This window comes from Carassius carassius, chromosome 39, assembly GCF_963082965.1.
Source record: "Carassius carassius chromosome 39, fCarCar2.1, whole genome shotgun sequence".
In the NCBI taxonomy this organism is placed as follows: Eukaryota; Metazoa; Chordata; class Actinopteri; order Cypriniformes; family Cyprinidae; genus Carassius; species Carassius carassius.
The window spans coordinates 29,453,368-29,480,867 of NC_081793.1; the positions used below are offsets into that span (position 1 = coordinate 29,453,368).

A 27,500-nucleotide genomic window follows, 5' to 3' on the forward strand; every position below is an offset into this window, starting at 1 on the left:
GACCAAAAATGTTAAATTACGAGTGACGTTTTGGCAACAAGGCCTTTGTATTTACATGTTATTACAAAAAAAAATGTGCATATAATGTCTTTTTTCTTGATTGTTTTGCGATCGCATCGAGTGCAGAAAAGCAGCATCTATTTCGTGCACAACATGAACAAGCTACAGCAGGTAAAGCTGTCAACTGTGTGGATATTAGCAATATCGTTAACAATTCTCGTTTATAATCATTAATAACGTAGCTTCTTAACAAGATCTTAGGTCTATGCTGTGTTGTTAACGCGTGAACTTATTTGAAGCACACTTGCCATCCAGTAATCGCAAAAACCTTTGTTACTTTTTAATAAAGTATCAGCTTTAAAATTATTCAAAATTCATATCGAAATACAAACAATACAGTTTTGTCTCTCTTTAATGCAGCAGGCGCAATCGCTTTAGCGGGCCTACAGTACAACTTACTGATTGTAACGTAATAATAGTCTACATTTACCTCGGTTCTTCAGATGTTAAAGTTTCTTTATGAAACCATTAGAATAAAAAAGGTTCTTCTGTGGCATCTTCGTGAAGCACCTTTAGTTTTAAGTGTAGTACAACATTTACAGATGCACCGAGGAGCCCAGACTACTCTCGGTGACTGAGTGATGCTTGTGATCATGATATTAGTGCAGAATACAGATAATGAACAGTTCTTTGAGACTCTATATTTCAAGCTGGAAAAGACATTTAGTTCCCACTTTAAGTGAACCTTAGTTCCCAAATCATCTACAAGATAGATTAATGCTGATAAAGTCAAGAAAAAATGAGACACACACATGACCGTATGATTGAAATGTTAAAATGTAAAAAAAATAAAATAATAATAAAATAAAATCTGTTTATTCTGCGGCACCTATACACATAATTTGGCACCTAAGTTTTTTTTCTTATAGGAGCCAATGGCTCCTCTCTCGATATCTTTGTGTGGAGCAGTGTTAAAATACAGATTAACAGAGAAACACGTTCACTGCACATCGTATTAAGTATGGAGGTGTGTGAGAGACTAAATTCATTTTGAATTGAAATGGAAATTAACTACAGCACTTGTCAAAAGTTAGGAAACATTACAATTTTTAAACGAGTCTCTTCTGCTCACCACAGCTGCTTTTATTTGATCAAAAACAAAGTAAAAAATATTAAATATTATTCTAATGTAAATCATCTGTGTTCTGTGTGAATCTGTGTTAAAGTGTAATGTATTTCTGTGATGCTCCGCTGTATTTTCAGCATCATTCCTCCAGTCTTCAGTGTCACATGATCTTCAGAAATCATTCTGATTAGATGGTTTTTGATTTTTAGGGTGTGTATTTTTAAATAAAAATGTATACTTTATTCATCAAGAATGCATTAAATTGATCAAAACTGACAGTAAAGACATTTATAAAGATTTTTTAAGAATGATCTTTTAACCTTTTTTACTCAAAAAATGCAGAAAAAAAAATTCACATAACATTTATATTTTTAATATTGAAAATTACTACAATTATAGTAACAAAGCACCAATAATAATGTTCAATCAAATCATCATATATTCATGATTTCTGAAGATCATGTGACACTGAAGACTGGAGGAATGATGCTGAAAATACAGCGGAGCATCACAGAAATACATTACACTTTAACACAGATTCACACAGAACACAGATGTTGTCAACAGCATGTGAACTGTGTGATGTTAAAGATTGTGCTGATAAATTATTATTTTGTTTTGTGTCTTATCACTAATGATCGCCTTTCTTCCATAACGATAAAGAAAATCATTTTTAACAAACCCATGGAAACTGTATTTGTCCTAAACTGGTGTGTGTGTGTCTGACCTGTTTGTTGGGGAAGGCTCGTATGCAGCGCGTCTGATATTTGAGGCTGGACTCTCGCCTCTGCTGCACGTATCCCATGTTCCTGAGGTCCCAGACGAGCACACGTCGCCCCGCGGTCCCCACGATCAGCCGGTCTCCAGCTACAGACAGTGTGTAGACCTGAAACACAGTCAGACATCAGACGCCGCTCGCTCACTCGGTCACACACAAGCTCCGTCTCTCTCGTCTGCTCACCTTCTCCGGCTGTGTGAAGGTCCCGGCGTTGCAGGGTGTTCTGGGGTCCCAGAGCCTCACAGACATGTCCCAGCTGCCCGTCACCATCACATTGACCTCCGGACAGTACTCGACGCAGCGGATGGGAGCGTCGTGCGTCCCCACGATGGTGTCTGAGGAAGAGCACAGATACAGTCACACACCAGCGTGATGTTTACTCACGAGCGTCTGGTGTTCACACTCACCCTGATCCGTGTTCAGATCGTGTGTCTTCAGCTGAGCATCCAGACCGCCGCTCCACGCGTGAGCCGGATCCTGAGACAGCACGAGACACAGAGTTAGACACAGCAAAGAGCGAATGTGTGGTTCTGCAGGGTTCTGTGATGCTCCTCACATAGAAAGCACAGTCCAGCACCGGCGCCAGATGCTGGTACTTCATCCTCATGCTGTTAGCGCTGACGTCATACAGCCGGACCGTGCTGTCCCACGACGACACCAGCAGGAACTGAGCCGAGCTCGGGCTGAACTTCACAGCCGAGACGCTGTCCTCCGGACCCTGGGTCAGCTTGAACTCATTGGTGCCGGTCATCTGAGAGCGCGCACACACACACACACACACACACACACACGCGCGCACACACACACACACACGTTACATCAGCAGTGTACATCAACTGTGATCATCATCGCGTGTTTGACTCAGTCTCGAGTAAACCGTTATTAAACCGAGTGTAACGCTAGCGTTAGCTTCATATGAATGACGCACACTGCGCGGCTGCTGAACCTCTAACCGTCGCGTTTGTATTCACATCTCAATCTTCCACTGTAAAAGCTCTCTGAAACACAGCTGAACGTTTTATTTCACATAAAAGTTTATTAAAATAAGCAGAATTTCCGTTAAATCTCACCGCGCCGCTCTTTTCTGCTGCTGCTCTGCCGCTCATCGATGCTCTTCTCTGGTTGGACGCATTCACAGCAGAGCTCTGCTCTCATTGGTCCGTTTCAAAACTCCCTCTAACGTTCTCTAACAATGATTGGTTAAAAGGATTTACTTCCGGGGACGAGCGGGGAGACGAAACAGTAAAATATCGCGAGATGTTGTTGTGTATTTCTGTTTTAATTTACTCAATGCGACCGTCACAGTTAAAATATCCGTGCTACATTTCTAAGAAAAAATTAGGAATTGTAGTTTTTTTTCTTTAGCCCTATATTTGTCTGAAATGATATTCACTGTCAGTCATTAGTCAGCATGTTTTATTTATTTGCTGATATAATTCTGTGATGTTCACTGAATAATAACTAAACCATGATACTATGATATGGAATTATGTAATCATTTACATGATATAACATAAAAGGGGGCCGTTTGGGTAATGTTATGGTATTTCTTGGTTTCTTTAGTTATATTAAATGAAATCGAGTTAAGGTTTGTGATTTATTCCGTTCATTATTCCATGCTTGAGCAGCTGAACCCATTACAGTATTGGGTTACTCCCTAAAAAAGTGACTAATTACGTTACTTTGTTACTCTTTATGAAAAGTAATGCGTTACTTTACTAGTTACTTGAAAAAAGAAAACCTGATCATGTAACTTGCGTTACTTGTAATGTGTTACACTCCCAACAAACACTGCACATAACCTTTACTCTGTTTATTACATGTAAGTGTGAACTCTTGTGTGAAATACTGTTGTGTTGTCAACCATACATTGAAAGTCAATGCAGTCCAAAGTTATTATTATTATTATTATTATTATTATTTTGGTAACGTTTTGGTGATTGGGAGAGCACATTTTTTCATATATTTAGGGTAGTGTAAGAATATTTAGAATATTTACAGAATTACAGAAGTTAGTTCATACTTTGGTATCATTTTAAATACAATATTTCCTTTTCTGTTCATCATCAGTAAGAGTCCATGTTTATTCCTGTTCAACTTTATTTCTCAGTTCATAAACCCACCCACAGTTCATACAATACAACACATACAACTGAGGTAAGAGAATGTCATTGAAAACATTTAAAAATCAAATAGACAAGTAAAACAAAAACAAAACAAAAAAATGCTTCAGGTCCAAAAAATTAAATAAAATAAAAAATGTTGGTGCCCCCATTAACTCATTTAACTCATTTTGTAGAAGTAGTGCATCATATTTATGTTTCCATCAAAAGTTTGTATATTATAGTAGCTAAGACAATTTTAGGACCTTATTATGAAAACTATCTAAAGCATCAACTTCCTGTTTGATGCCTGCCCCGCCCACCTATATGATGTCACATCAATGAGGGCACCCCATTTTAATTATGTGGTCTTACAGCTTGGGCTCAGCAAAAAAAAGTTTTAAATTTCACTCATTAGGTGAGAAAATGAATTCTGTATACCATCCCATTTGACATAAGGTCCCCATCACCCTTAATTCACCTATCATTATCATTCAAAAAATCATGTGAATTCAGAACAGGATTAGAATAGAATTCTATTTTAAATATGAGAGAAATATGTTTTTCTATAACAGCTACAGTAGTGCTTACAACAGCAAAACCACAATACGCAAACTCAATAATAATAATAATAATAATATAATTAATAAAGTAATTAAGAGGTTTTCAAAACTGCGTCACTGCTGCTCTATCAATACCGAAGCATGTTTCACTATGTGTCAGCATTTAAAGCCTTGTTTCAGGAGCCCCTCTTATACTCTGAGCACCTGTCCCTCCAAATGTCTCTCATCCTCATCATCCTTATCCTCATCATCCTCATCATAGTCATCATCATCATCATCTTCATCATCCTTATCGTCATCCTCATCCTCATCATCCTCATCATAGTCATCATCATCCTTATCGTCATCCTCATCATCCTTATCCTCATCTTTCTCATCCTCATCATCCTCATCCTCATCATCCTCATCGTCATCCTCATCATCCTTATCATCCTTATCCTCATCATAGACATCCTCATCATCATCCTCATCATCCTTATCGTCATCCTCATCCTCATCGTCCTCATCGTCATCCTCATCATCCTCATCCTCATCATCCTCATCGTCATCCTCATCATCCTTATCATCCTTATCCTCATCCTCATCATCGTCATCATCATCCTCATCATCATCATCATCATCATCATCGTCATCCTCATCATCCTCATCCTCATCATCCTCATCATCCTCATCGTCATCCTCATCATCCTTATCATCCTTATCCTCATCATCCTCATCATCCTCATCATAGTCATCCTCATCATCATCCTCATCATCCTCATCCTCATCATCCTCATCGTCATCCTCATCATCCTTATCGTCATCCTCATCCTCATCGTCATCCTCATCATCCTCATCCTCATCATCCTCATCCTCATCATCCTTATCATCCTTATCCTCATCCTCATCATCGTCATCATCATCCTCATCATCATCATCATCATCATCGTCATCCTCATCATCCTCATCATCCTCATCATCCTCATCGTCATCCTCATCATCCTTATCATCCTTATCCTCATCATCCTCATCATAGTCATCATCATCATCATCCTCATCATCCTCATCGTCATCCTCATCATCCTTATCATCCTTATCCTCATCATAGACATCATCATCCTCATCATCATCCTCATCATCATCATCATCATCATCATCGTCATCCTCATCATCCTCATCCTCATCATCCTCATCATCCTCATCGTCATCCTCATCATCCTCATCATCCTTATCCTCATCGTCCTCATCGTCATCCTCATCATCCTTATCATCCTTATCCTCATCATAGACATCCTCATCATCATCCTCATCATCCTTATCGTCATCCTCATCATCCTCATCCTCATCATCCTCATCGTCATCCTCATCATCCTTATCCTCATCCTCATCATCCTCATCATCGTCATCCTCATCATCCTCATCCTCATCATCCTCATCATCCTCATCGTCATCCTCATCATCCTTATCATCCTCATCATCCTCATCATCCTCATCGTCATCCTCATCATCCTTATCATCCTTATCCTCATCATCCTCATCATAGTCATCCTCATCATCATCCTCATCATCCTTATCGTCATCCTCATCCTCATCATCCTCATCGTCATCCTCATCATCCTCATCATCATCATCATCATAGTCATCCTCATCATCATCCTCATCATCCTTATCGTCATCCTCATCCTCATCATCCTCATCGTCATCCTCATCATCATCATCATCATCGTCATCCTCATCATTTCCTTATGAAATTAATTCTTTGTGAAGCCAAACACTCAGGAACCCTAAATATCGAAAACTCTTGTAGAGTGTTCTGCTTTAGGGGTGTGTGAGAACGTTTATCTCCAGCTGGGTGTCAAGTCAAGTCAAGTCAAGTCACCTTTATTTATATAGCGCTTTAAACAAAATACATTGCGTCAAAGCAACTGAACAACATTCATTAGGAAAACAGTGTCAATAATGCAAAATGATAGTTAAAGGCAGTTCATCATTGAATTCAGTGATGTCATCTCTGTTCAGTTAAATAGTGTCTGTGCATTTATTTGCAATCAAGTCAACGATATCGCTGTAGATGAAGTGTCCCCAACTAAGCAAGCCAGAGGCGACAGCGGCAAGGAACCGAAACTCCATCGGTGACAGAATGGAGAAAAAAACCTTGGGAGAAACCAGGCTCAGTTGGGGGGCCAGTTCTCCTCTGACCAGACGAAACCAGTAGTTCAATTCCAGGCTGCAGCAAAGTCAGATTGTGCAGAAGAATCATCTGTTTCCTGTGGTCTTGTCCTGGTGCTCCTCTGAGACAAGGTCTTTACAGGGGATCTGTATCTGGGGCTCTAGTTGTCCTGGTCTCCGCTGTCTTTCAGGGATGTAGAGGTCCTTTCTAGGTGCTGATCCAGCATCTGGTCTGGATACGTACTGGATCCGGGTGACTGCAGTGACCCTCTGATCTGGACACAGACTGGATCTGGTGGCTACAGTGACCTCGGAACAAGAGAGAAACAGACAAATATTAGCGTAGATGCCATTCTTCTAATGATGTAGCAAGTACATAGGGTGTTATGGGAAGTGTTCCCGGTTCCGGTTTACCTAATTAATGCAGCCTAAAAATCCTTTAACGGATTTGGATACTAAAAGCATATTAGTATGTTATGTGTATGCAGGTTAAAGAGATGGGTCTTTAATCTAGATTTAAACTGCAAGAGTGTGTCTGCCTCCCGAACAATGTTAGGTAGGTTATTCCAGAGTTTAGGAGCCAAATAGGAAAAGGATCTGCCGCCCGCAGTTGATTTTGATATTCTAGGTATTATCAAATTGCCTGAGTTTTGAGAACGTAGCGGACGTAGAGGATTATAATGTAAAAGGAGGTGTGACCCTGATGTGATCACAAAATATGAACCAAAAGGTCTTCTTTGTTTTTACAACTAATTTGAAGATTTCTTCGTTGTCTGGTCTGAGGGAAGTGGAAAACACTGCTGGGTGATTCTGTAGCCAGAAAGACCGTAGTATTGTGTCCCCACACACTGTATATTGTGTATTTTCCTTAAGCCACGTGTGTATCCTTTACTCCTAGATTTATCTTTGAGAATTTGATGTCTTGTATTGATTTTATATCCTTGAATTGATTATGTAAATTGGCATAATACATATTTACCTGACTGGTAATAAACTGTTATATTTGACTCATTCTGATCTCTTCTGAAATCATTTTTTAAGTAGATTAAAGTGGAGTTTGGTATTGAATTATATTGGTAGGAGAATGCTGAGGATGGAGCCACCAGGAAGGAGGAAAAGAGGAAGACCAAGGAGGAGGTTCATGGATGTGGTGAGGGAAGACATGCAGGTAGTTGGTGTAAAAGAGGCAGATGTAGAGGACAAGGTGGTATGGAGACGGATGATCCGCTGTGGCGACCCCTAATGGGAGCAGCCGAAAGAAAAAGAAGAAGAAGAAGAAAGTGGAGTTTGGTATTACAGCAAAACTGTGTCCAGGATAGATCATACAGAAGACTCTGAATGGAGCATGGGGCACGTCATTTGAGACCTTTTTAATTTCTAACTATCACTCACTGCCTTAGTAAATTGCAGTTTCCATGGATATGCACAAACGATTTTTGATACGAGCGCAGAGCGCAGCCGATTTAAAGGTAAATATTGACCCTGCATCCTATGATCCTATAAGACCAGAACTGAGTTTGTGTCCGTGAGACTGCGACTAGCGTTCAGTAATGAACTAATAAAAGTATGGGATTTCCAGTAAACAATCGATATCTGTGATCAGATTTGGATAGAAATATCGCCCAAATTTAATGATCACGTAAAACTGAAGTTAGATTAAATACGGAGCTAGAATAAAATTTAAACAAAATCCTGATAATTTCAGAAGCGCAAGTAAAAGAAGAATACACATTAAACCTTCGACCAGGCCGCGGGATTCCGGGTGGATCCTTACATCCTCCTCCTCATCCTCAATGCTTATCCATCCTCATCCTCATCCACTGACGTGTCTCTCCGCTCTCTGCTTTAATCACTCCATCTGCGAGAGTCCAGAAATGTGAAGCTAATCTTCACATATAAAAACTAACCATGAAAATATCTTTAATTTGTAAAGCAACAGTTACACGTCAAACCCAAGAATGAGCTTCATGAATGTTGGTTATTAATTCTGATTTCTGCGCGGGTTTGATGCTGAAACTCTTATTATTCCTCAGCTGCTTCATCAGAATCCCAGCATCAGATGACACGCGCTGTTGTAGGCTACTTTAAATAAATCCTCCTGAAGCGCGTGCTCGCCGGTTTCCAGTCAGTCAGGGAACGCGCATAAAATAACGCATCGCTTATGAAAATCTGATGTGAATTAACTTTGAATTAATATTTATGTCGTAGTGATTGATCCAGTTTAGAATCTAAAACCCTTATTATTTACTGTTTTAGCTGTATATCAAAATACATGATATTATAGGTAGGCCCCCGTGAAGCGAATTCTACAGATTTGTAGTAAGATTTTAGTATTTTAGTGTGCTGTTTTACAGATAATATTTTTAATAATACAAAACCACTAATTTCCGCTAGAATATAAATGCTATTAATACCAAGAAATACTATTTTAATTCAACTGATTTATTTTACGCGACGTAACCTGTTGTTGGTAAACATTGCGTGAGAATAATAATTTACGAGAATCAAACAATAATTACGAGAATCAAACCACAAAATATAATTAGCGGTGTTATAATGGCAAGGCAATGCAATTTATTTGTAAAGCACCATTAAAAACAACAGTTCGTTGACCAATGTGCGTAACACATTTTAAAACATGTACACACAGAAAAACCCATACATTAGGCTACACACCAATATTATACAGCTCAGAGACAACGGACCACACAACACTAAAATATTTATTGTAAATATATATATATATATGTAATTTACAATAAAAAAATGTAACCCTTTATTTTTTTATTATTAGTTTTTTTGACAGGGACCGTGCACAGTTAAAAGAGTTAGCTGTAAAGCTAATTTACATCTCCCTGGGCAAGGAAGATAAAAAAAAAAAAAGTATTTTGTTCTCCTCATTACAAACATCAGATTTTATTTGGCACCAGCAACATACATGTTATTGAACGCGGTGAATGACTGAAGTTCTCGTGTTTTAATTTAGATTATAATATGATTTTAGCAGTATTGTCAATTAGCAAATGCGTAACATCCACGCTTCATAAAAACACTGATTTCTATTCTCTATTGTCTATATTATCTTTTAGATAAATAATGAGATAATAAAATAAAATAAAGAAAAATGATGTTGATGACAAGAGCTCATAATTACAACAGAAGCGCTTTATTAAGTCACATCTGTAGAATCACTAACACATTCAGTTAATGAACATTTATTCATGATCATATAAAAATCCTCTAAAACCCCAGACAAATTCACCGATTATTTCACAAACATGGTTCATAATTTAAATTTTTCCGGCGTTCCTCAGACAATAATATATATATATAGTATATTTACGAGTGCATGTGAACATTCAGACTGAGAAATAAAGTCAATAACAATTAAATTCAGAGCAATACTGGGGTCCTGAAATGTGACTGCATGTAAAAAAAAAAAATTAAAACATTGTTTTTCCAGCCTTCCCTTATTTTACTGAATGTCATGAAACACAAGAACCGAGACTGATTCACTTTACTGCGGCATTTCGACGGAAAAGAGAGATAAGGAATAATAATAATAATAATAATAATAATAATATACAGCTGCAGCTATCGTTTGCTGAACCAAGTGCTCTTCCTCAGCAAAGCGAGATTTAAAATAAAATAATAAAAATAAAAATATGTAAGGCGAACTTTCTGTTTTTAGCTCGGTCCTGACTGAGAGTTTAACTCCTGGATCAGATGATTAACTCTCTCATGGGTTAGTTAGTTAGTTCCGGTTGAGTCTCTCGTACCGCTGCGCCGCGGCACCAGGTTCGAGCCTCACACGGGTCTGATCAGCGAATGCGGGTAATAAAGTGCGCGCGTGAAGGTCAGACCCGCGGCGCGCGCGCTCTCCGCGTGCTCGTGGTACAGGATGGGCACGCGCACGATCCTCTGCGCGTGACTGAGGTTCGCGGCCTCGAGTTCGGCGGCGATCTGTCTCTTCCACTTGTTCCTGCGGTTCTGGAACCAGATCTTGACCTGCGTCTCGGTCAGGTGCAGCGCCGCCGCGAGCCCCGCGCGCTCCGAGCTGCTCAGGTAGCGCTTCAGGTCGAAGGTGGACTCCAGCTGGAACACCTGCGCGCGGGAAAACACGGTCCTGGTCTTCTTCTTGCGACAGAGTTTCTTCTGCTCGTCTGAGTCCGAGTCCTCCAGAAGAACCTCCTCATCCTCCTCTTTAGGATCCGGGTCCTCCGCTTCTCTGGTTCGACCCGCTGCTCGACACACAACACACACACAATACTTCACCATCAAACACTTCTGACCAGTCTGACCCATTTAAACGCCTTCATGACGCCCGGAATAAACTCTTCAGTCTCATAACTGAGCGGGTGTAATTATAGACTCCCTACAGATCTGCGAACACATAATAATAATAATAATAATAATAATAATAATAGCAGCTCACCCGCGGGTGTGTTCGGGTGTCCGCTCGCGCAGCTCCAGGGGGCGAGCCGCAGGAAGCTGAGATCCGGGAGATTCATGTGAACTCTGGGTTTGTCGGGTTTGTTCAGCAGGTTCTTGATGGAGAACGGAGAATCTTTCACTTCTTGTGTTTTGTCCTCCATCGGTGAGACTGTCACTGATGATGATGAAGAAGAAGAAAGTTACTCCAGTCTGAAGTCAGAAGCGCAGCGCTGATCCATGAGAGAAGAACTGAGGCGATCCTGCGCGCGCTGAGACAAAATGAGGAGCATCAACAGGTAAAGAGAGAGAGAGAGAGAGTGGGGGGGGGGAGAGGGGGGGAGGTGGGAGAGAGAGGGGGGAGGGGGGGCAGAGAGAGAGAGAGAGGGGGGGCAGAGAGAGAGAGAGAGAGAGAGAGAGAGTGGGGGGGGGGGCGGGGGGAGAGAGAGGGGGGAGGGGGGGCAGAGAGAGAGAGTGGGGGGGCAGAGAGAGAGAGAGAGAGAGAGAGAGAGAGGGGGGGGGGAGGGGGGCAGAGAGAGAGAGAGAGAGGGGGGGGCAGAGAGAGAGAGGGGGGGGGGGGAGAGAGAGAGAGAGAGAGGGGGGGGGAGAGAGAGAGAGAGAGAGGGGGGGGGCAGAGAGAGAGAGAGAGACGGGGGGGAGAGAGAGGGGGGGGGGCAGAGAGAGAGAGAGAGAGGGGGGGGGGCAGAGAGAGAGAGGGGGGGAGAGAGAGAGAGAGAGAGGGGGGGCAGAGAGAGAGAGAGAGAAAGAGAGAGATGTGACACAACCTGAGAGACAGCAGGTGAATGTGTGTGTGTGTGTGTGTGTGCGCACCACAGTGATCCTTGGTATGTTTGTGTTTCTATGTAAGTTAAAGTAAGTGGTATCAAATGTTCACACACTATAATTCGTTACAGTTTGATATTTCTAAGATGTTATAATATTAAATTCTATTACTGTGTTTAATTATTATTATTGTTATTATATTATCTTTTGTACATGTATACTAAGCTTTGGCAATAGTGTATCATTTACAGTCATGCCAATAAAGCAATTTTGAATTTGAGAGATGGGTGTGTGTGTGTGAAATATGAAATTAAAATATGAAACCTCTAAATGTAAAGGATGAAATACCTAAAAAAAAAGTTTTTGTCAGCATATAATGCAAATTAAGAAAATTACGAAGCTTGGACTGATTGCTTTCGATTGTTTTCATATTGTTTCTCAGTTTTTATGAACAATTTCATTTTCGCGCTGTGAGCGCCATCTAGCGGCCAGACTGCGCATGCGCACATGAGAAGCTCGTGCAGTGCACTGCGAGACAAGTGTACTTACTAGTGCTGGTCATTCAGATCAGACATGAGAAAATATCAAGAGGAAAATAAATAAAGCATGACATAAAAACAATGTTTTTACTATTTGTTACTAGGAATAATATTTGTTAGCAAGCCTTTCTGCCCAAATAGGTTTAATCTCACTGGTGATTTAGTTTGTTTTTAGACAGGGTCTGTGTGAATTCTTTGAGTAGCAGTAATGAGTCAAATCACTGACCGCCAGTATCTGATGATGATCACTGACCTTACAGTAAACTACATTAAACCCAGACCAGAGCTGATGGTGAGCCGCTTCTGGACCACAAGAGACCAGCGCTGACCTCGGACCGGACCGGACACAAGAGACCAGCGCTGACCTCGGACCGCACACAAGAGACCAGCGCTGACCTCGGACCGCACACAAGAGACCAGCGCTGACCTCGGACCGGACCGGACACAAGAGACCAGCACTGACCTCGGACCGCACACAAGAGACCAGCGCTGACCTCGGACAGGACACAAGAGACCAGCGCTGACCTCGGACCGGACACAAGAGACCAGCGCTGACCTCGGACAGGACACAAGAGACCAGCGCTGACCTCGGACCGGACACAAGAGACCAGCGCTGACCTCGGAACTGGACACAAGAGACCAGCGCTGACCTCGGACCGGACACAAGAGACCAGCGCTGACCTCGGACCGGACACAAGAGACCAGCGCTGACCTCGGACAGGACACAAGAGACCAGCGCTGACCTCGGACCGGACACAAGAGACCAGCGCTGACCTCGGACAGGACACAAGAGACCAGCGCTGACCTCGGACCGCACACAAGAGACCAGCGCTGACCTCGGACCGGACACAAGAGACCAGCGCTGACCTCGGACCGCACACAAGAGACCAGCGCTGACCTCGGACCGGACACAAGAGACCAGCAAGACTGAGTTCATGATGTTTATTCAGCAACACAAACACAAACACGAGAGACCTGACCGATCTCAAATCAGCAGCCATCTGCTATCAATCAGGCACCGAATCAATCAAAAACTATAACAGGAATATAAACCAGGTCTAACAATAGTTTCATTTTAAAAATAAGACGTCAGAAAAAAAGACTCAGAAAAGACTTCGACTCCTTTGCTGTGATATAATTTGAATCTTACAACAAATAACCAGAGAAGCATCAAAGGATCCATGAAGAGTCAAATACAGTTCAGTTAGAGACAGACGTGATCTCAGAGACGAGACAGACTACAGCTAACAGGTTATTAATCAGCTCTTCTGGTGTATCTGACACACAGGTGTTCATCTGTCGTATTCCTGGTCGATCATCTTGGCCATGGTGCTCAGCTGGATGTTGGTGGTTCCCTCATAAATGGTTCCTGCAGGAAACGGTTCAGTCTGTCAATGTTAAACTGGTTTGTTCATGACACACGCGTGTGCTTCACTCACCGATCTTACAGTCTCTGTAGTATTTCTCGATGGGATAGTCTTTGGTGAAGCCCACGCCACCCATCCACTCGATGCACTTGGATGTGGTCAGAGTCGCAACCTGAAACACACACTGACCTCAGAACAGCAGCTTGTGTCTGCCACAGAATAACACACATTAAACAGGTGACTTTGTGACTATCTTAGTCACTTTTGTGACTATCATGTGACTTTTTTGTACAAATCTGAACAGAGGTATAAACTGATTTCTGGTGGCACAGATGTCAGGCGAGGTGTGAGTGCTGGACTGACCTCCGCGCTGAAGTATTTGGCCATACAGGCCTCTTTAATGAAGGAGCGTCCGGCCTCCTTCAGACGCGCAGCATTGTAGGTCAGCAGTCGAGCCGCTTCCAGCTGCGTGGCCACATGAGCGATCTGGTGCTGCATGCCCTGCTCACACACACACACACACACACACGCACGCACGCTGGAGGTCACGTGACCTCGATGAGCTCCAACACGCGAGACACATGAAACAGCAAAACTACCTGGAAATCAAAGATGCGTTTGCCAAACTGAACCCTCTGTCGGGTGTAAGGAACCGTGTGATCGAAACAGCCTTGAGCCAAACCCAGCATCTGAAACACACACACACACACACACACACACACACACACACACACACACACACCCAATATTATGGATTTAACTGCACTTACAGTATGAGATGAAAAAAAAACCATGAACTGAAACATTAATTGATCTGAGTAATGACACTATTATCTTCTGCTTTACAGATGAAATAGAATTTATTTAATTGACTAAATAAAATGTATGAAGTTATTTTTCTGTGTTTTCTGAAGTGTTGTGGAAGTAAACACGAAGTGAAGCACACCTGCGCTGCGATCCCGATGCGGCCGCCGTTCAGCATCCCGATGGCGTATTTATAACCGTGACCCACTTTCCCTAAAATGTTCTTCTCGTGAACCTGCATCAGACGACATCATCATTGTGCAATAGCATCATGAAACGTCCTGTGATGTCCAGAACATAGAGGACTCATTCTGAACGTCTCAGGTTGATGTTGTGAAATGAATCCGGTCGCAGCTGCAGGTTCACCTTCATGTTGTCGAAGGTCAGAGGACATGTGGATGAGGCTCTCAGGCCCAGCTTATTCTCCTTCCTGCCGATGTGAAGCCCGTCCGTGTGTCTGTCCACGAGGAAGCAGGTGATGCCCCTGTAACCCTGCCACACACACACACACACACACACACACCCAATCAATCAATCAATCAATCAATGACCACATATGAGCTGCACATCTGCTGCAGTGAACAGGATTTAAAAGGAGTTCAGCTTCGAGTCTCTAGTTCTGTGACGCTTCACCGTGGTCATGTGACACGGCCCGCGATCAGTGTGTGTGTGTGTGTGTGTGTGTGTGTGTGTGTGTAAACCTGATGAGACTGAATAAGAGAACAATCCCAGTTCAGCATATCATCGACATCAGTTTGATTACTGAACATCCTGTCCATGTAAGTTACAGGAAGATTTGACATCATAAAAATAGAGTTAAGGAAACAGATCTAGAGCAGAAACAGGTGATGAACAATAAAAACACTGACAGCCAATCACAATGCATCCTGCTTCAAGGAGCTCCAGCATTTAAAGCAACAGGTGACAATAAACAGAGACAGGTATAATAAACAGAACGTTACTGAGCATTGATACAGATGCCAGTATAGTTATCAGTATAGGTATCATTCACAGTCTTAATTCAGCGGCTGAAATGAGGTCAGATTCAGATTCAGATCTCCACACGTGTGTGTACTGACCGCGGCTGGATCTGCGTTTGCCATCACCAGAAACACTCCGGCATGTTCTGCGTTACTGATCCACATCTTGGAGCCGTTGATGATGTAATAATCCTTCTGTTTCTCTGCTTTAGTCTTCAGAGAGAATGCGTCGCTGCCCGACTCGGACTCCGACAGACAGAAGCTGCCGACCTGAAGAACAGAAGGAGCATCAGTCACAGAAATGCTTTCAGAGCTGGTCTGAAGGTCGGGGTGTTACCGTATCACTGGCCAGCCGCGGCAGATACTGCTGCTTCTGCTCCTCCGTCCCCAGGTTCATCAGCAGTGTGTTAATGAGTGTGTTCTGAATATCACACAGCACAGACACGGACGGGTCCACCTTCGCCAGCTCCTCGATCACCAGGATGGAGGAGAAGAAGGAGGAGCCCGTGCCTCCATACTCCGCTCCGATCTCGATCCCCATCAGCTGACACACACACACACACAGAAACAATTACATCAAACTAATGAGAAGAAGCAGGTGTGTCTGTGATTTTGTGATGAGATGATACTCACGCCCTGCTCGAACAGAGCACTGATCACATCTGCATCCATCACCGAATCCTCGTCCATCCTGGAGACAAACGGAGCGATGCGCTCCTGGGCGAATTTCCTGACTGGTGAAGAGAAGAAGAGTGTTAGTGCGGTCTGAGTGTTTCTGTACTCACCTGTGTCTCGTGAACAGCATCTCACCTGCGTCTCTCATCATGCTCTCCTCCTCTGAGAAACTCTGCAGCGGCAGAAACGCAGTTCTGATCACGTCATGATGAGCTTCTGATGCTGCGCGCGAACACAAGCACCGGACCGCAGCGCGCGAGCGAGACAGAGACCCAGAGACCTGCAACACACACACACACACACACACATACACACACACACACACACACACACCAGACACACACACACAGACGCACACACACACACCAGCCACACACACACACACACACACACACACACACACCAGACACACACACCAGACACACACACCAGACACACACACCAGACACACACACCAGACACACACACACACACACACACCAGACACACACACCAGACACACACACACACACACACACAGACACACACCAGCCACACACACACACACACACCAGCCACACACACACACACACACACACAGACACACACACACCACACACACACACCAGACACACACACACACACACACACACACAGACACACACATACACCAGACACACACACACACACCAGACACACACACACACACACCAGACACACACACACCAGACACACACACACACACACACACACCAGACACACACACACACACACACACACCAGACACACACACACACACACACACACACACACACACACACACACACCAGACACACACACCAGACACACACACACACACCAGACACACACACACACACACACACACACACACACACACACACACACACACACACACACCAGACACACACACCAGACACACACACACACACACACATATACCAGACACACACACACACACACACACACCAGACACACACACACACACACACCAGACACACACACACACACACACACACACACACCATACACACACACACACACACACACACACACACACACACACACACACCAGACACACACACACACACACACACACACACACACACACACACACCAGACAAGACAAACATGATGACAAAGAGCGAATTAATTCAATCATAAAAATGTGTACTTTTTTATGTGCATTTATTTTCTGCATGTGACCATTAAACGTGAATCTCAGAAGGACTTCCAGTGAATATTGTGCTTCAAACGAACCTGAACCAACAGCAACACAACAGTAACATTCAGATGACTTTCAGAGACAAACACTTATTAATCTGCCTTCAGTCTGTCTAATCCACGACTGTCAGTGATGAATATGACACACATGCATAAATCATGTTTGAGAATTAAGATCATCTCTCATCTAAACATTACGCTTCATTATATTAATCGATCCATGTCCGTCCTGTAATGTATTATTATTTGTTCGGCTGCGCGTCCATCACACGTGTGCTCAGTTCATGTCAGTCACGTGTCATACATGTGTGCTCAGTGTCATGTGTGCTCGACGCTGTAACTGTAATATCATGCGTGTTATCTGTGGTTTATTATGGTTTATTCTGACCTGTCGCAGTACTCCGAACAAGGACGCCATCGCGGCTCTGCGTCACTGTGAAAAGCGTCCGGCGGAAACAAACACCAGCGCAGAACACTTCTTTTTACAGAGACAGAACTCAATTAATAAAGCAGTTTTTATATTAATCAACTGTAATGAAATGCGTTAATTAATATCGCGCTGACGGCGCTCTTTCTCTTTTGAAATGTGTTTCTCACAAATTCTAAGAAAAAACGCAGAAATGTATGAAATAATACTGACTTAAGCTTCTTGGAGTAAAATTATTCAAATTCTAATAATTCATTCTTTGAACGCACTTCAAACTACGTATTTTTTTTAATATATTTCACAAACTTTTATTTATTTATGCTAACATAATAAATGTTTTAAAATCGTCAAGTTAAAAATATACAAATATTACGCGCAGTCAAATGAGTGAAAACGTGAAGATGTAAACCAGCAAACTCATGTTACTAATAATTCATGTTATAATGTAATAATGATCAGTCTATCAGCGATGGTGATTGTGACTGATGTCATACAGTAGTATTGTCAATAACTTCAATACTTAGAAACCTAGTTGACATTGGTGACAAATGATGGATTTATGCAATTCATTGATCATGTTAATTTAATATATAGAACTGCAATCTCCATCTTTGTAAAGAAAAACAAATAACATTACAAACGGTTAATGAATTTCCAAATGAAAATCAGTCAGTCGTTTGACAGATGCATTTGCAGAAACTTTATTAAATTGACATCTAATGCGCAATCACAAGTCCATGAAAAAGACTTAGCATAGTTTGATTTATTATCAGGAATCAAATGCATGCTAGAGACGATCAGTCATGTTTCACATGTGTTTGGACACAATCTCATGTGAGCGTCGCTGGAACGCCGCAGACATGTCCATCAGGAGCTTCTCATTATCGACGGGCTCCTCTGGGAAAACTGAGACACGATGGAGAACATCCTTCTTCAGCTCCTGCAGGAACACAGTCTTCAGCTCGATCAGTGCTTTAGCCAGAGCCTTCATCACGTCTGGAGACGCCTGGCCTTCTGTTACCAGACACACAGCGCCATTTCATCACAATTTCAATAAAATACAACCGAGCAGAACAGTGGTTTACACCAGCATAAATCAGTGCAAACATGACATGTACAGGAGAAACTCCATGTGTCTGATCTCTGTACCTCGAGCTGATATCAGCGTCTGAGAAACCAGTCGTCTACAGGTCTGATCCACCTGACGAAGAACGCTGGATGCACAAATCCGTCTGTCAGCCTCCTAAAACAGAGAGACAGGAGAGTCTTCTTAATGTCACAAGTGTTTTTACAAAACTGACCCAAAGCACAAAACAGAACTGAAATCACTGTGTGATGGCAGCGGTGTCTGAATCATTCACTGTTTAATGGTGACTGTTAATGCATGAATGTGTAAATTCAACAAAGCAAAGCAAAGCTAAGCTGTGGTCAGAGGTTATGATGGATCTGATTTATGTGAATAAAGCCTGAAGGACTGTGACCTTCTGCTGCGACTCGTACTGGACGGGGCTCACAGGGTTTTCCAGCGCAGACACAAGCAAGTCCATCAGCTTCTGTCTTCAAGAGAAAGAAAGAGGAATTCATTTACTAACAGAAAGATTCAAGTATGATCTGAGCTGCAGAAAAACACCACAAACATCACATCAGCAGGTCAGATGGATGTCTCTGCGTGTGTTTGACCTACATGTGTCTGTCTGCGATGTCATCTGTGCTGTCCAGTGTCAGGCTCTGCTGCTCCCAGGGGTTTTTGATCTCGTTCGGAGGCTCCATTCGCTCACACATCTGCAGCAGAACTTCATCAGGAACAGACTGAGGTCTGCACCGGTTCCTCTGGAGACACACGTGCAGCGGACACTGGAGAAACACCTGACAGAAACCCACGCCATCTGTCCTCCAGAACAAACACCATCAGAACGTCAGCGCTTGAACTGTGTTTATATGATTCAGCTCAGAAACACACAAACTGCACATACACTTCCTGGCCAGCTGCTGGATCTGGTATCTCATGCTCTGGTAGTAGAAGTTATCGTCCAGCAGAACCACGAGCGGCTGCGAGTGTGTGTGTGTGTGTGTGTGAGAGACGCTCTGCTGCTGCCGCATCTGCTCAAACCTCGTCCAGACTCCATCAGCCTCAGAGAGTGCGTGAGTCTGATCGGAGAGTGTGTGAGTCTGATCCGAGAGTGTGTGAGTCTGATCCGAGAGTGTGTGAGTCTGATCGGAGAGTGTGTGAGTCTGATCCGAGAGTGTGTGAGTCTGATCGGAGAGAGTGTGAGTCTGATCCGAGAGTGTGTGAGTCTGATCCGAGAGTGTGTGAGTCTGATCCGAGAGTGTGTGAGTCTGATCGGAGAGTGTGTGAGTCTGATCGGAGAGTGTGTGAGTCTGATCTGAGAGTGTGTGAGTCTGATCGGAGAGAGTGTGAGTCTGATCGGAGAGTGTGTGAGTCTGATCTGAGAGTGTGTGAGTCTGATCGGAGAGTGTGTGAGTCTGATCGGAGAGTGTGTGAGTCTGATCGGAGAGTGTGTGAGTCTGATCGGAGAGTGTGTGAGTCTGATCGGAGAGAGTGTGAGTCTGATCGGAGAGTGTGTGAGTCTGATCGGAGAGTGTGTGAGTCTGATCGGAGAGTGTGTGAGTCTGATCGGAGAGTGTGTGAGTCTGATCAAAGAGTGTGTGAGTCTGATACGACAGTGTGTGAGTCTGATCCGACAGTGTGTGAGTCTGATCCGACAGTGTGTTAGTCTGATACGAGAGAGTGTGAGTCTGATCTGAGAGTGTGTGAGTCTGATCTGAGAGTGTGTGAGTCTGATCGGAGAGAGTGTGAGTCTGATCGGAGAGAGTGTGAGTCTGATCGGAGAGAGTGTGAGTCTGATCGGAGAGAGTGTGAGTCTGATCGGAGAGAGTGTGAGTCTGATCGGAGAGTGTGTGAGTCTGATCGGAGAGTGTGTGAGTCTGATCCGACAGTGTGTGAGTCTGATCGGAGAGTGTGTGAGTCTGATCCGACAGTGTGTGAGTCTGATCCGACAGTGTGTGAGTCTGATCGGAGAGTGTGTGAGTCTGATCGGAGAGTGTGTGAGTCTGATCGGAGAGTGTGTGAGTCTGATCGGAGAGAGTGTGAGTCTGATCGGAGAGAGTGTGAGTCTGATCGGAGAGTGTGTGAGTCTGATCGGAGAGTGTGTGAGTCTGATCGGAGAGAGTGTGAGTCTGATCGGAGAGAGTGTGAGTCTGATCGGAGAGAGTGTGAGTCTGATCGGAGAGAGTGTGAGTCTGATCGGAGAGAGTGTGAGTCTGATCGGAGAGTGTGTGAGTCTGATCGGAGAGTGTGTGAGTCTGATCGGAGAGAGTGTGAGTCTGATCGGAGAGTGTGTGAGTCTGATCGGAGAGAGTGTGAGTCTGATCGGAGAGTGTGTGAGTCTGATCGGAGAGTGTGTGAGTCTGATCCGACAGTGTGTGAGTCTGATCGGAGAGTGTGTGAGTCTGATCGGAGAGTGTGTGAGTCTGATCCGACAGTGTGTGAGTCTGATCGGAGAGTGTGTGAGTCTGATCCGACAGTGTGTGAGTCTGATCCGACAGTGTGTGAGTCTGATCCGACAGTGTGTGAGTCTGATCGGAGAGTGTGTGAGTCTGATCTGAGAGTGTGTGAGTCTGATCGGAGAGTGTGTGAGTCTGATCGGAGAGTGTGTGAGTCTGATCGGAGAGTGTGTGAGTCTGATCGGAGAGAGTGTGAGTCTGATCGGAGAGTGTGTGAGTCTGATCTGAGAGTGTGTGAGTCTGATGGAAGAGTGTGTGAGTCTGATCCGACAGTGTGTGAGTCTGATCGGAGAGTGTGTGAGTCTGATCGGAGAGTGTGTGAGTCTGATCGGAGAGTGTGTGAGTCTGATCTGAGAGAGTGTGAGTCTGATCTGAGAGAGTGTGAGTCTGATCGGAGAGAGTGTGAGTCTGATCGGAGAGAGTGTGAGTCTGATCGGAGAGTGTGTGAGTCTGATCGGAGAGTGTGTGAGTCTGATCCGACAGTGTGTGAGTCTGATCGGAGAGTGTGTGAGTCTGATCCGACAGTGTGTGAGTCTGATCCGACAGTGTGTGAGTCTGATCGGAGAGTGTGTGAGTCTGATCGGAGAGTGTGTGAGTCTGATCGGAGAGTGTGTGAGTCTGATCGGAGAGAGTGTGAGTCTGATCGGAGAGTGTGTGAGTCTGATCGGAGAGTGTGTGAGTCTGATCGGAGAGTGTGTGAGTCTGATCGGAGAGAGTGTGAGTCTGATCGGAGAGTGTGTGAGTCTGATCGGAGAGAGTGTGAGTCTGATCGGAGAGAGTGTGAGTCTGATCGGAGAGAGTGTGAGTCTGATCGGAGAGTGTGTGAGTCTGATCGGAGAGTGTGTGAGTCTGATCGGAGAGAGTGTGAGTCTGATCGGAGAGAGTGTGAGTCTGATCGGAGAGAGTGTGAGTCTGATCGGAGAGTGTGTGAGTCTGATCGGAGAGTGTGTGAGTCTGATCCGACAGTGTGTGAGTCTGATCGGAGAGTGTGTGAGTCTGATCCGACAGTGTGTGAGTCTGATCGGAGAGTGTGTGAGTCTGATCCGACAGTGTGTGAGTCTGATCCGACAGTGTGTGAGTCTGATCCGACAGTGTGTGAGTCTGATCGGAGAGTGTGTGAGTCTGATCTGAGAGTGTGTGAGTCTGATCGGAGAGTGTGTGAGTCTGATCGGAGAGTGTGTGAGTCTGATCGGAGAGTGTGTGAGTCTGATCGGAGAGTGTGTGAGTCTGATCGGAGAGTGTGTGAGTCTGATCTGAGAGTGTGTGAGTCTGATGGAAGAGTGTGTGAGTCTGATCCGACAGTGTGTGAGTCTGATCGGAGAGTGTGTGAGTCTGATCGGAGAGTGTGTGAGTCTGATCGGAGAGTGTGTGAGTCTGATGGGAGAGTGTGTGAGTCTGATCCGACAGTGTGTGAGTCTGATCGGAGAGTGTGTGAGTCTGATCCGACAGTGTGTGAGTCTGATCGGAGAGTGTGTGAGTCTGATCGGAGAGTGTGTGAGTCTGATCGGAGAGTGTGTGAGTCTGATCGGAGAGTGTGTGAGTCTGATCCGAGAATGTGTGAGTCTGATCCGACAGTGTGTGAGTCTGATCGGAGAGTGTGTGAGTCTGATCCGAGAGTGTGTGAGTCTGATCCGAGAGTGTGTGAGTCTGATCCGAGAGTGTGTGAGTCTGATCGGAGAGTGTGTGAGTCTGATCGGAGAGTGTGTGAGTCTGATCGGAGAGTGTGTGAGTCTGATCCGACAGTGTGTGAGTCTGATCGGAGAGTGTGTGAGTCTGATCGGAGAGTGTGTGAGTCTGATCTGAGAGAGTGTGAGTCTGATCGGAGAGTGTGTGAGTCTGATCGGAGAGTGTGTGAGTCTGATCCGAGAGTGTGTGAGTCTGATCCGAGAGCGTGCGAGTCTGATCCGAGAGTGTGTGAGTCTGATCCGAGAGTGTGTGAGTCTGATCGGAGAGTGTGTGAGTCTGATCGGAGAGTGTGTGAGTCTGATCCGAGAGTGTGTGAGTCTGATCGGAGAGAGTGTGAGTCTGATCGGAGAGAGTGTGAGTCTGATCGGAGAGTGTGTGAGTCTGATCGGAGAGTGTGTGAGTCTGATCGGAGAGTGTGTGAGTCTGATCGGAGAGTGTGTGAGTCTGATCGGAGAGTGTGTGAGTCTGATCCGACATTGTGTGAGTCTGATCCGAGAGTGTGTGAGTCTGATCCGAGAGTGTGTGAGTCTGATCGGAGAGTGTGTGAGTCTGATCGGAGAGTGTGTGAGTCTGATCGGAGAGTGTGTGAGTCTGATCGGAGAGAGTGTGAGTCTGATCGGAGAGAGTGTGAGTCTGATCGGAGAGTGTGTGAGTCTGATCGGAGAGTGTGTGAGTCTGATCCGAGAGTGTGTGAGTCTGATCCGAGAGTGTGTGAGTCTGATCGGAGAGTGTGTGAGTCTGATCGGAGAGTGTGTGAGTCTGATCTGAGAGTGTGTGAGTCTGATCCGAGAGTGTGTGAGTCTGATCCGAGAGTGTGTGAGTCTGATCCGACAGTGTGTGAGTCTGATCCGACAGTGTGTGAGTCTGATCCGACAGTGTGTTAGTCTGATACGAGAGAGTGTGAGTCTGATCTGAGAGTGTGTGAGTCTGATCTGAGAGTGTGTGAGTCTGATCTGAGAGAGTGTGAGTCTGATCTGAGAGAGTGTGAGTCTGATCGGAGAGTGTGTGAGTCTGATCGGAGAGTGTGTGAGTCTGATCGGAGAGAGTGTGAGTCTGATCGGAGAGAGTGTGAGTCTGATCGGAGAGTGTGTGAGTCTGATCGGAGAGTGTGTGAGTCTGATCGGAGAGTGTGTGAGTCTGATCGGAGAGTGTGTGAGTCTGATCGGAGAGTGTGTGAGTCTGATCCGACATTGTGTGAGTCTGATCCGAGAGTGTGTGAGTCTGATCCGAGAGTGTGTGAGTCTGATCGGAGAGTGTGTGAGTCTGATCGGAGAGTGTGTGAGTCTGATCGGAGAGTGTGTGAGTCTGATCGGAGAGAGTGTGAGTCTGATCGGAGAGAGTGTGAGTCTGATCGGAGAGTGTGTGAGTCTGATCGGAGAGTGTGTGAGTCTGATCCGAGAGTGTGTGAGTCTGATCCGAGAGTGTGTGAGTCTGATCCGAGAGTGTGTGAGTCTGATCGGAGAGTGTGTGAGTCTGATCTGAGAGTGTGTGAGTCTGATCTGAGAGTGTGTGAGTCTGATCCGAGAGTGTGTGAGTCTGATCCGACAGTGTGTGAGTCTGATCCGACAGTGTGTGAGTCTGATCCGACAGTGTGTTAGTCTGATACGAGAGAGTGTGAGTCTGATCTGAGAGTGTGTGAGTCTGATCTGAGAGTGTGTGAGTCTGATCTGAGAGAGTGTGAGTCTGATCTGAGAGAGTGTGAGTCTGATCGGAGAGTGTGTGAGTCTGATCGGAGAGTGTGTGAGTCTGATCGGAGAGTGTGTGAGTCTGATCGGAGAGTGTGTGAGTCTGATCCGACAGTGTGTGAGTCTGATCTGAGAGTGTGTGAGTCTGATCGGAGAGTGTGCGAGTCTGATCGGAGAGTGTGCGAGTCTGATCCGAGAGTGTGTGAGTCTGATCCGAGAGTGTGTGAGTCTGATCCGAGAGTGTGTGATTCTGATCGCAGAGTGTGTGAGTCTGATCGGAGAGTGTGTGAGTCTGATCCGAGAGTGTGTGAGTCTGATCCGAGAGTGTGTGAGTCTGATCCGAGAGTGTGTGAGTCTGATCCGAGAGTGTGTGAGTCTGATCCGAGAGTGTGTGAGTCTGATCCGAGAGTGTGCGAGTCTGATCCGAGAGTGTGCGAGTCTGATCGGAGAGTGTGTGAGTCTGATCGGAGAGTGTGTGAGTCTGATCCGACAGTGTGTGAGTCTGATCGGAGAGTGTGTGAGTCTGATCCGACAGTGTGTGAGTCTGATCCGACAGTGTGTGAGTCTGATCCGAGAGTGTGTGAGTCTGATCCGAGAGTGTGTGAGTCTGATCCGAGAGTGTGTGAGTCTTATCGGACAGTGTGTGAGTCTGATCGGAGAGTGTGTGAGTCTGATCCGACAGTGTGTGAGTCTGATCTGAGAGTGTGTGAGTCTGATCCGAGAGTGTGTGAGTCTGATTGGAGAGTGTGTGAGTCTGATCCGACAGTGTGTGAGTCTGATCGGAGAGTGTGTGAGTCTGATCGGAGAGAGTCTGATGAAGGAATCTCTCCAGACACATTATAACCGTCTTCCTGTGCCACTTCCATTCAGTCTGAAAAACAAAACACACAAGTGCTGTAGATTAAAGGCAAGCAGTGTTTAATGTGCTGTTCACACAAACACAACAAACTACAGTTATCTAGACACAATATTAAAAAATGTTGCAAGAGATATCATATGAAAACGGTTCAACTTCTGTTTTGTTCCTTTGCTAGCTGTTTTTGAACACAACAACACAATCTGTGTGAACTAACCCTAGCAGAGCGATCCAGGAACAATTATTACTGATCACTGGGCCGTAAAGCCTCCTCATGCCAGTTTTTTGCCAAAATAGATGTGATCAGATCAAGAAGGCAAGGTAAGGAAAGTTTATTTATATGGCACATTTCATACACAATGGTAATTCAAAGTGCTTTACATAAAAGTAAAAATCACGAAGAAAAATAATTTCAAAAATAAAACAAGCAATTTAAAAACTTCTCTCTCACAAACACACGTGCTGTAACTACACACAGTTTCACATGTATCGGCTGCTATCCAGCATCACAGCACACTGTAAATAGAGACACAATAAAATAATTATAAAAAGATGAAAGACAAACCTCCTGCCAGTCGCGCGCCGGTATCAGCTCGTCATATGTCACGAGAAGCGTCCTCCATCCGCGCGTCTGTGCGCGACCCCGCAGCTCCCGCGCCAGGCGGGACTTACCGGCCGCCGGTAACCCGCACAGAACGCAGAGACACGCAGCAGCGGGAGACATACGGAGACAGAGCACGTTCAGTCGACGTCACGCGGTTCTGACCTGCGCTTCAGATGAACCCACAGAACCCGCCCACTCGCCGAATACCGGTCGCTCATTGGCTACTGGAGTTTTACGTAATGAAAACAGGAAGTGTGATTCGTGCACTTTAGCACCCGCGCAGAAGCTCTCCGTTAAAACTGGGAAATTGACAGTAACGCGGAGACTGCAGTAAAATAGTAACTTGAACATGTGATTGTCGTTTACAGTATTATTATCGGTTGTACATTCATACACTTGATCCTCACCAGTGCATTGTATTGTATGCAGCTGTATGATCTTCATCTCTGAGACTGTGAGGAGCGCGTGCATGTGTCGGTGATGTCAGACTGTGAGCCGCTCAACAAGCGCTGGAGGTAAACCACTCCGATCCGAGCATTACTGAGTGTGATGAAACTACTGGCGATTGATCATAGCATTTCTATTAAACAGGACTGAAGATGCAAAAAAAACACAGCAATCAGCTCCTCCGTGCTTGGATCATCCTGAAGCTCCAGCTGAGCTCCAGAGGAACCCACCGAAGAGATGCAGCCGGACTCTGGATGACTGGCTGCTGAAGAAGCCCGCAGTGACCCAGAGGAGCTCTCATCATCATCATCATCATCATCATCATACCGAACCTGAGGGGTCCGAGGAGAATTCACGGAAGCAGAAGTGTCCGGAGAGCACGTTAACCTCGGAGAAGAACTCCGTGACCGAACCCAGACGAACCGGTTCTGCTCCGAACACAGGGACGCGCAGAATCACAAACTTCTTCACTGAAGCTCCAGGGAAAGTCGCGTGCAGAAGGTGGGCATCGCAATACATCTTTATTAGAAAACAGATGCGTCCGTCCAGCTGTGAAGGTGAATGCGCATGCGCTCGACGCGAATCGGGTGTGGCCTAAGGCCCGTTACATAATTAATATTCATGACCTGATGAATCTGGTACCGCCCCGAGCTGCTAAAAAGCCACATTTGCCTGTATACATAGTTTTACATAATAATTATACTTTTATGAGAACAGTGCTAGAGTGAATGTGGTTTGTGGAAAATTAAGTTT

At 44.8% G+C, this 27,500-nt stretch overlaps 5 protein-coding genes across 9 annotated transcripts in view; 1 reads left to right on the top strand and 4 right to left on the bottom strand.

Annotated features, from left to right (window-relative positions):
- The window catches only part of bub3 (BUB3 mitotic checkpoint protein), a 6,441-nt gene extending 3,313 nt beyond the window's left edge, over positions 1-3,128 (bottom strand). The window contains exons 1-5 of one of the 2 annotated variants that reach the window (XM_059531509.1): positions 2,975-3,128; positions 2,461-2,655; positions 2,312-2,381; positions 2,088-2,239; positions 1,854-2,012 (exon numbers count right to left, since the gene is read on the bottom strand). In XM_059531509.1, coding sequence (XP_059387492.1) covers positions 1,854-2,012; positions 2,088-2,239; positions 2,312-2,381; positions 2,461-2,655; positions 2,975-3,010 — 612 coding nt within the window. In that variant the 5' untranslated portion in view covers positions 3,011-3,128. The other variant, XM_059531510.1, reaches the window with a different exon arrangement.
- A 6,635-nt stretch (positions 3,129-9,763) lies between these two features.
- Positions 9,764-11,437, bottom strand: hmx3b (H6 family homeobox 3b). Of its 2 annotated transcripts, none has more exons than XM_059530317.1 (2): positions 11,153-11,437; positions 9,764-10,958 (listed from the first exon to the last, which is right to left on the bottom strand). In XM_059530317.1, the coding sequence occupies exons 1-2, from the start codon at positions 11,310-11,312 to the stop codon at positions 10,525-10,527; spliced, it is 594 nt and encodes a 197-aa protein (XP_059386300.1). In that variant the 5' UTR covers positions 11,313-11,437; the 3' UTR covers positions 9,764-10,524. The 2 variants fall into 2 exon arrangements, with proteins under 2 accessions (XP_059386300.1, XP_059386299.1); XM_059530316.1 differs by having other exon boundaries at positions 9,764-10,961.
- Positions 11,438-13,398: 1,961 nt separating this feature from the next.
- acadsb (acyl-CoA dehydrogenase short/branched chain) lies at positions 13,399-18,017 on the bottom strand. Its single transcript, XM_059531511.1, has 11 exons — positions 17,906-18,017; positions 16,432-16,576; positions 16,255-16,355; positions 15,959-16,165; positions 15,721-15,891; positions 15,008-15,133; positions 14,784-14,876; positions 14,437-14,526; positions 14,201-14,338; positions 13,910-14,009; positions 13,399-13,839 (listed from the first exon to the last, which is right to left on the bottom strand). The coding sequence occupies exons 1-11, from the start codon at positions 17,933-17,935 to the stop codon at positions 13,763-13,765; spliced, it is 1,278 nt and encodes a 425-aa protein (XP_059387494.1). The 5' UTR covers positions 17,936-18,017; the 3' UTR covers positions 13,399-13,762.
- A 603-nt stretch (positions 18,018-18,620) lies between these two features.
- On the bottom strand, positions 18,621-26,554 carry LOC132121179 (uncharacterized). Its single transcript, XM_059530361.1, has 7 exons — positions 26,262-26,554; positions 24,365-25,711; positions 19,918-20,857; positions 19,629-19,830; positions 19,426-19,501; positions 19,094-19,187; positions 18,621-18,958 (listed from the first exon to the last, which is right to left on the bottom strand). The coding sequence occupies exons 1-7, from the start codon at positions 26,418-26,420 to the stop codon at positions 18,753-18,755; spliced, it is 3,024 nt and encodes a 1,007-aa protein (XP_059386344.1). The 5' UTR covers positions 26,421-26,554; the 3' UTR covers positions 18,621-18,752.
- The window catches only part of LOC132121763 (poly(ADP-ribose) glycohydrolase-like), a 20,044-nt gene continuing 19,069 nt past the window's right edge, over positions 26,526-27,500 (top strand). Inside the window, exons 1-3 of one of the 3 annotated variants that reach the window (XM_059531516.1) lie at positions 26,526-26,638; positions 26,730-26,815; positions 26,892-27,248. In XM_059531516.1, the coding sequence (XP_059387499.1) occupies positions 26,781-26,815; positions 26,892-27,248 (392 nt within the window). In that variant the 5' untranslated portion in view covers positions 26,526-26,638; positions 26,730-26,780. Of the gene's footprint in view, positions 26,652-26,729; positions 26,816-26,891; positions 27,249-27,500 lie in introns of those variants that run through there. The other 2 variants (XM_059531517.1, XM_059531518.1) reach the window with 2 other exon arrangements.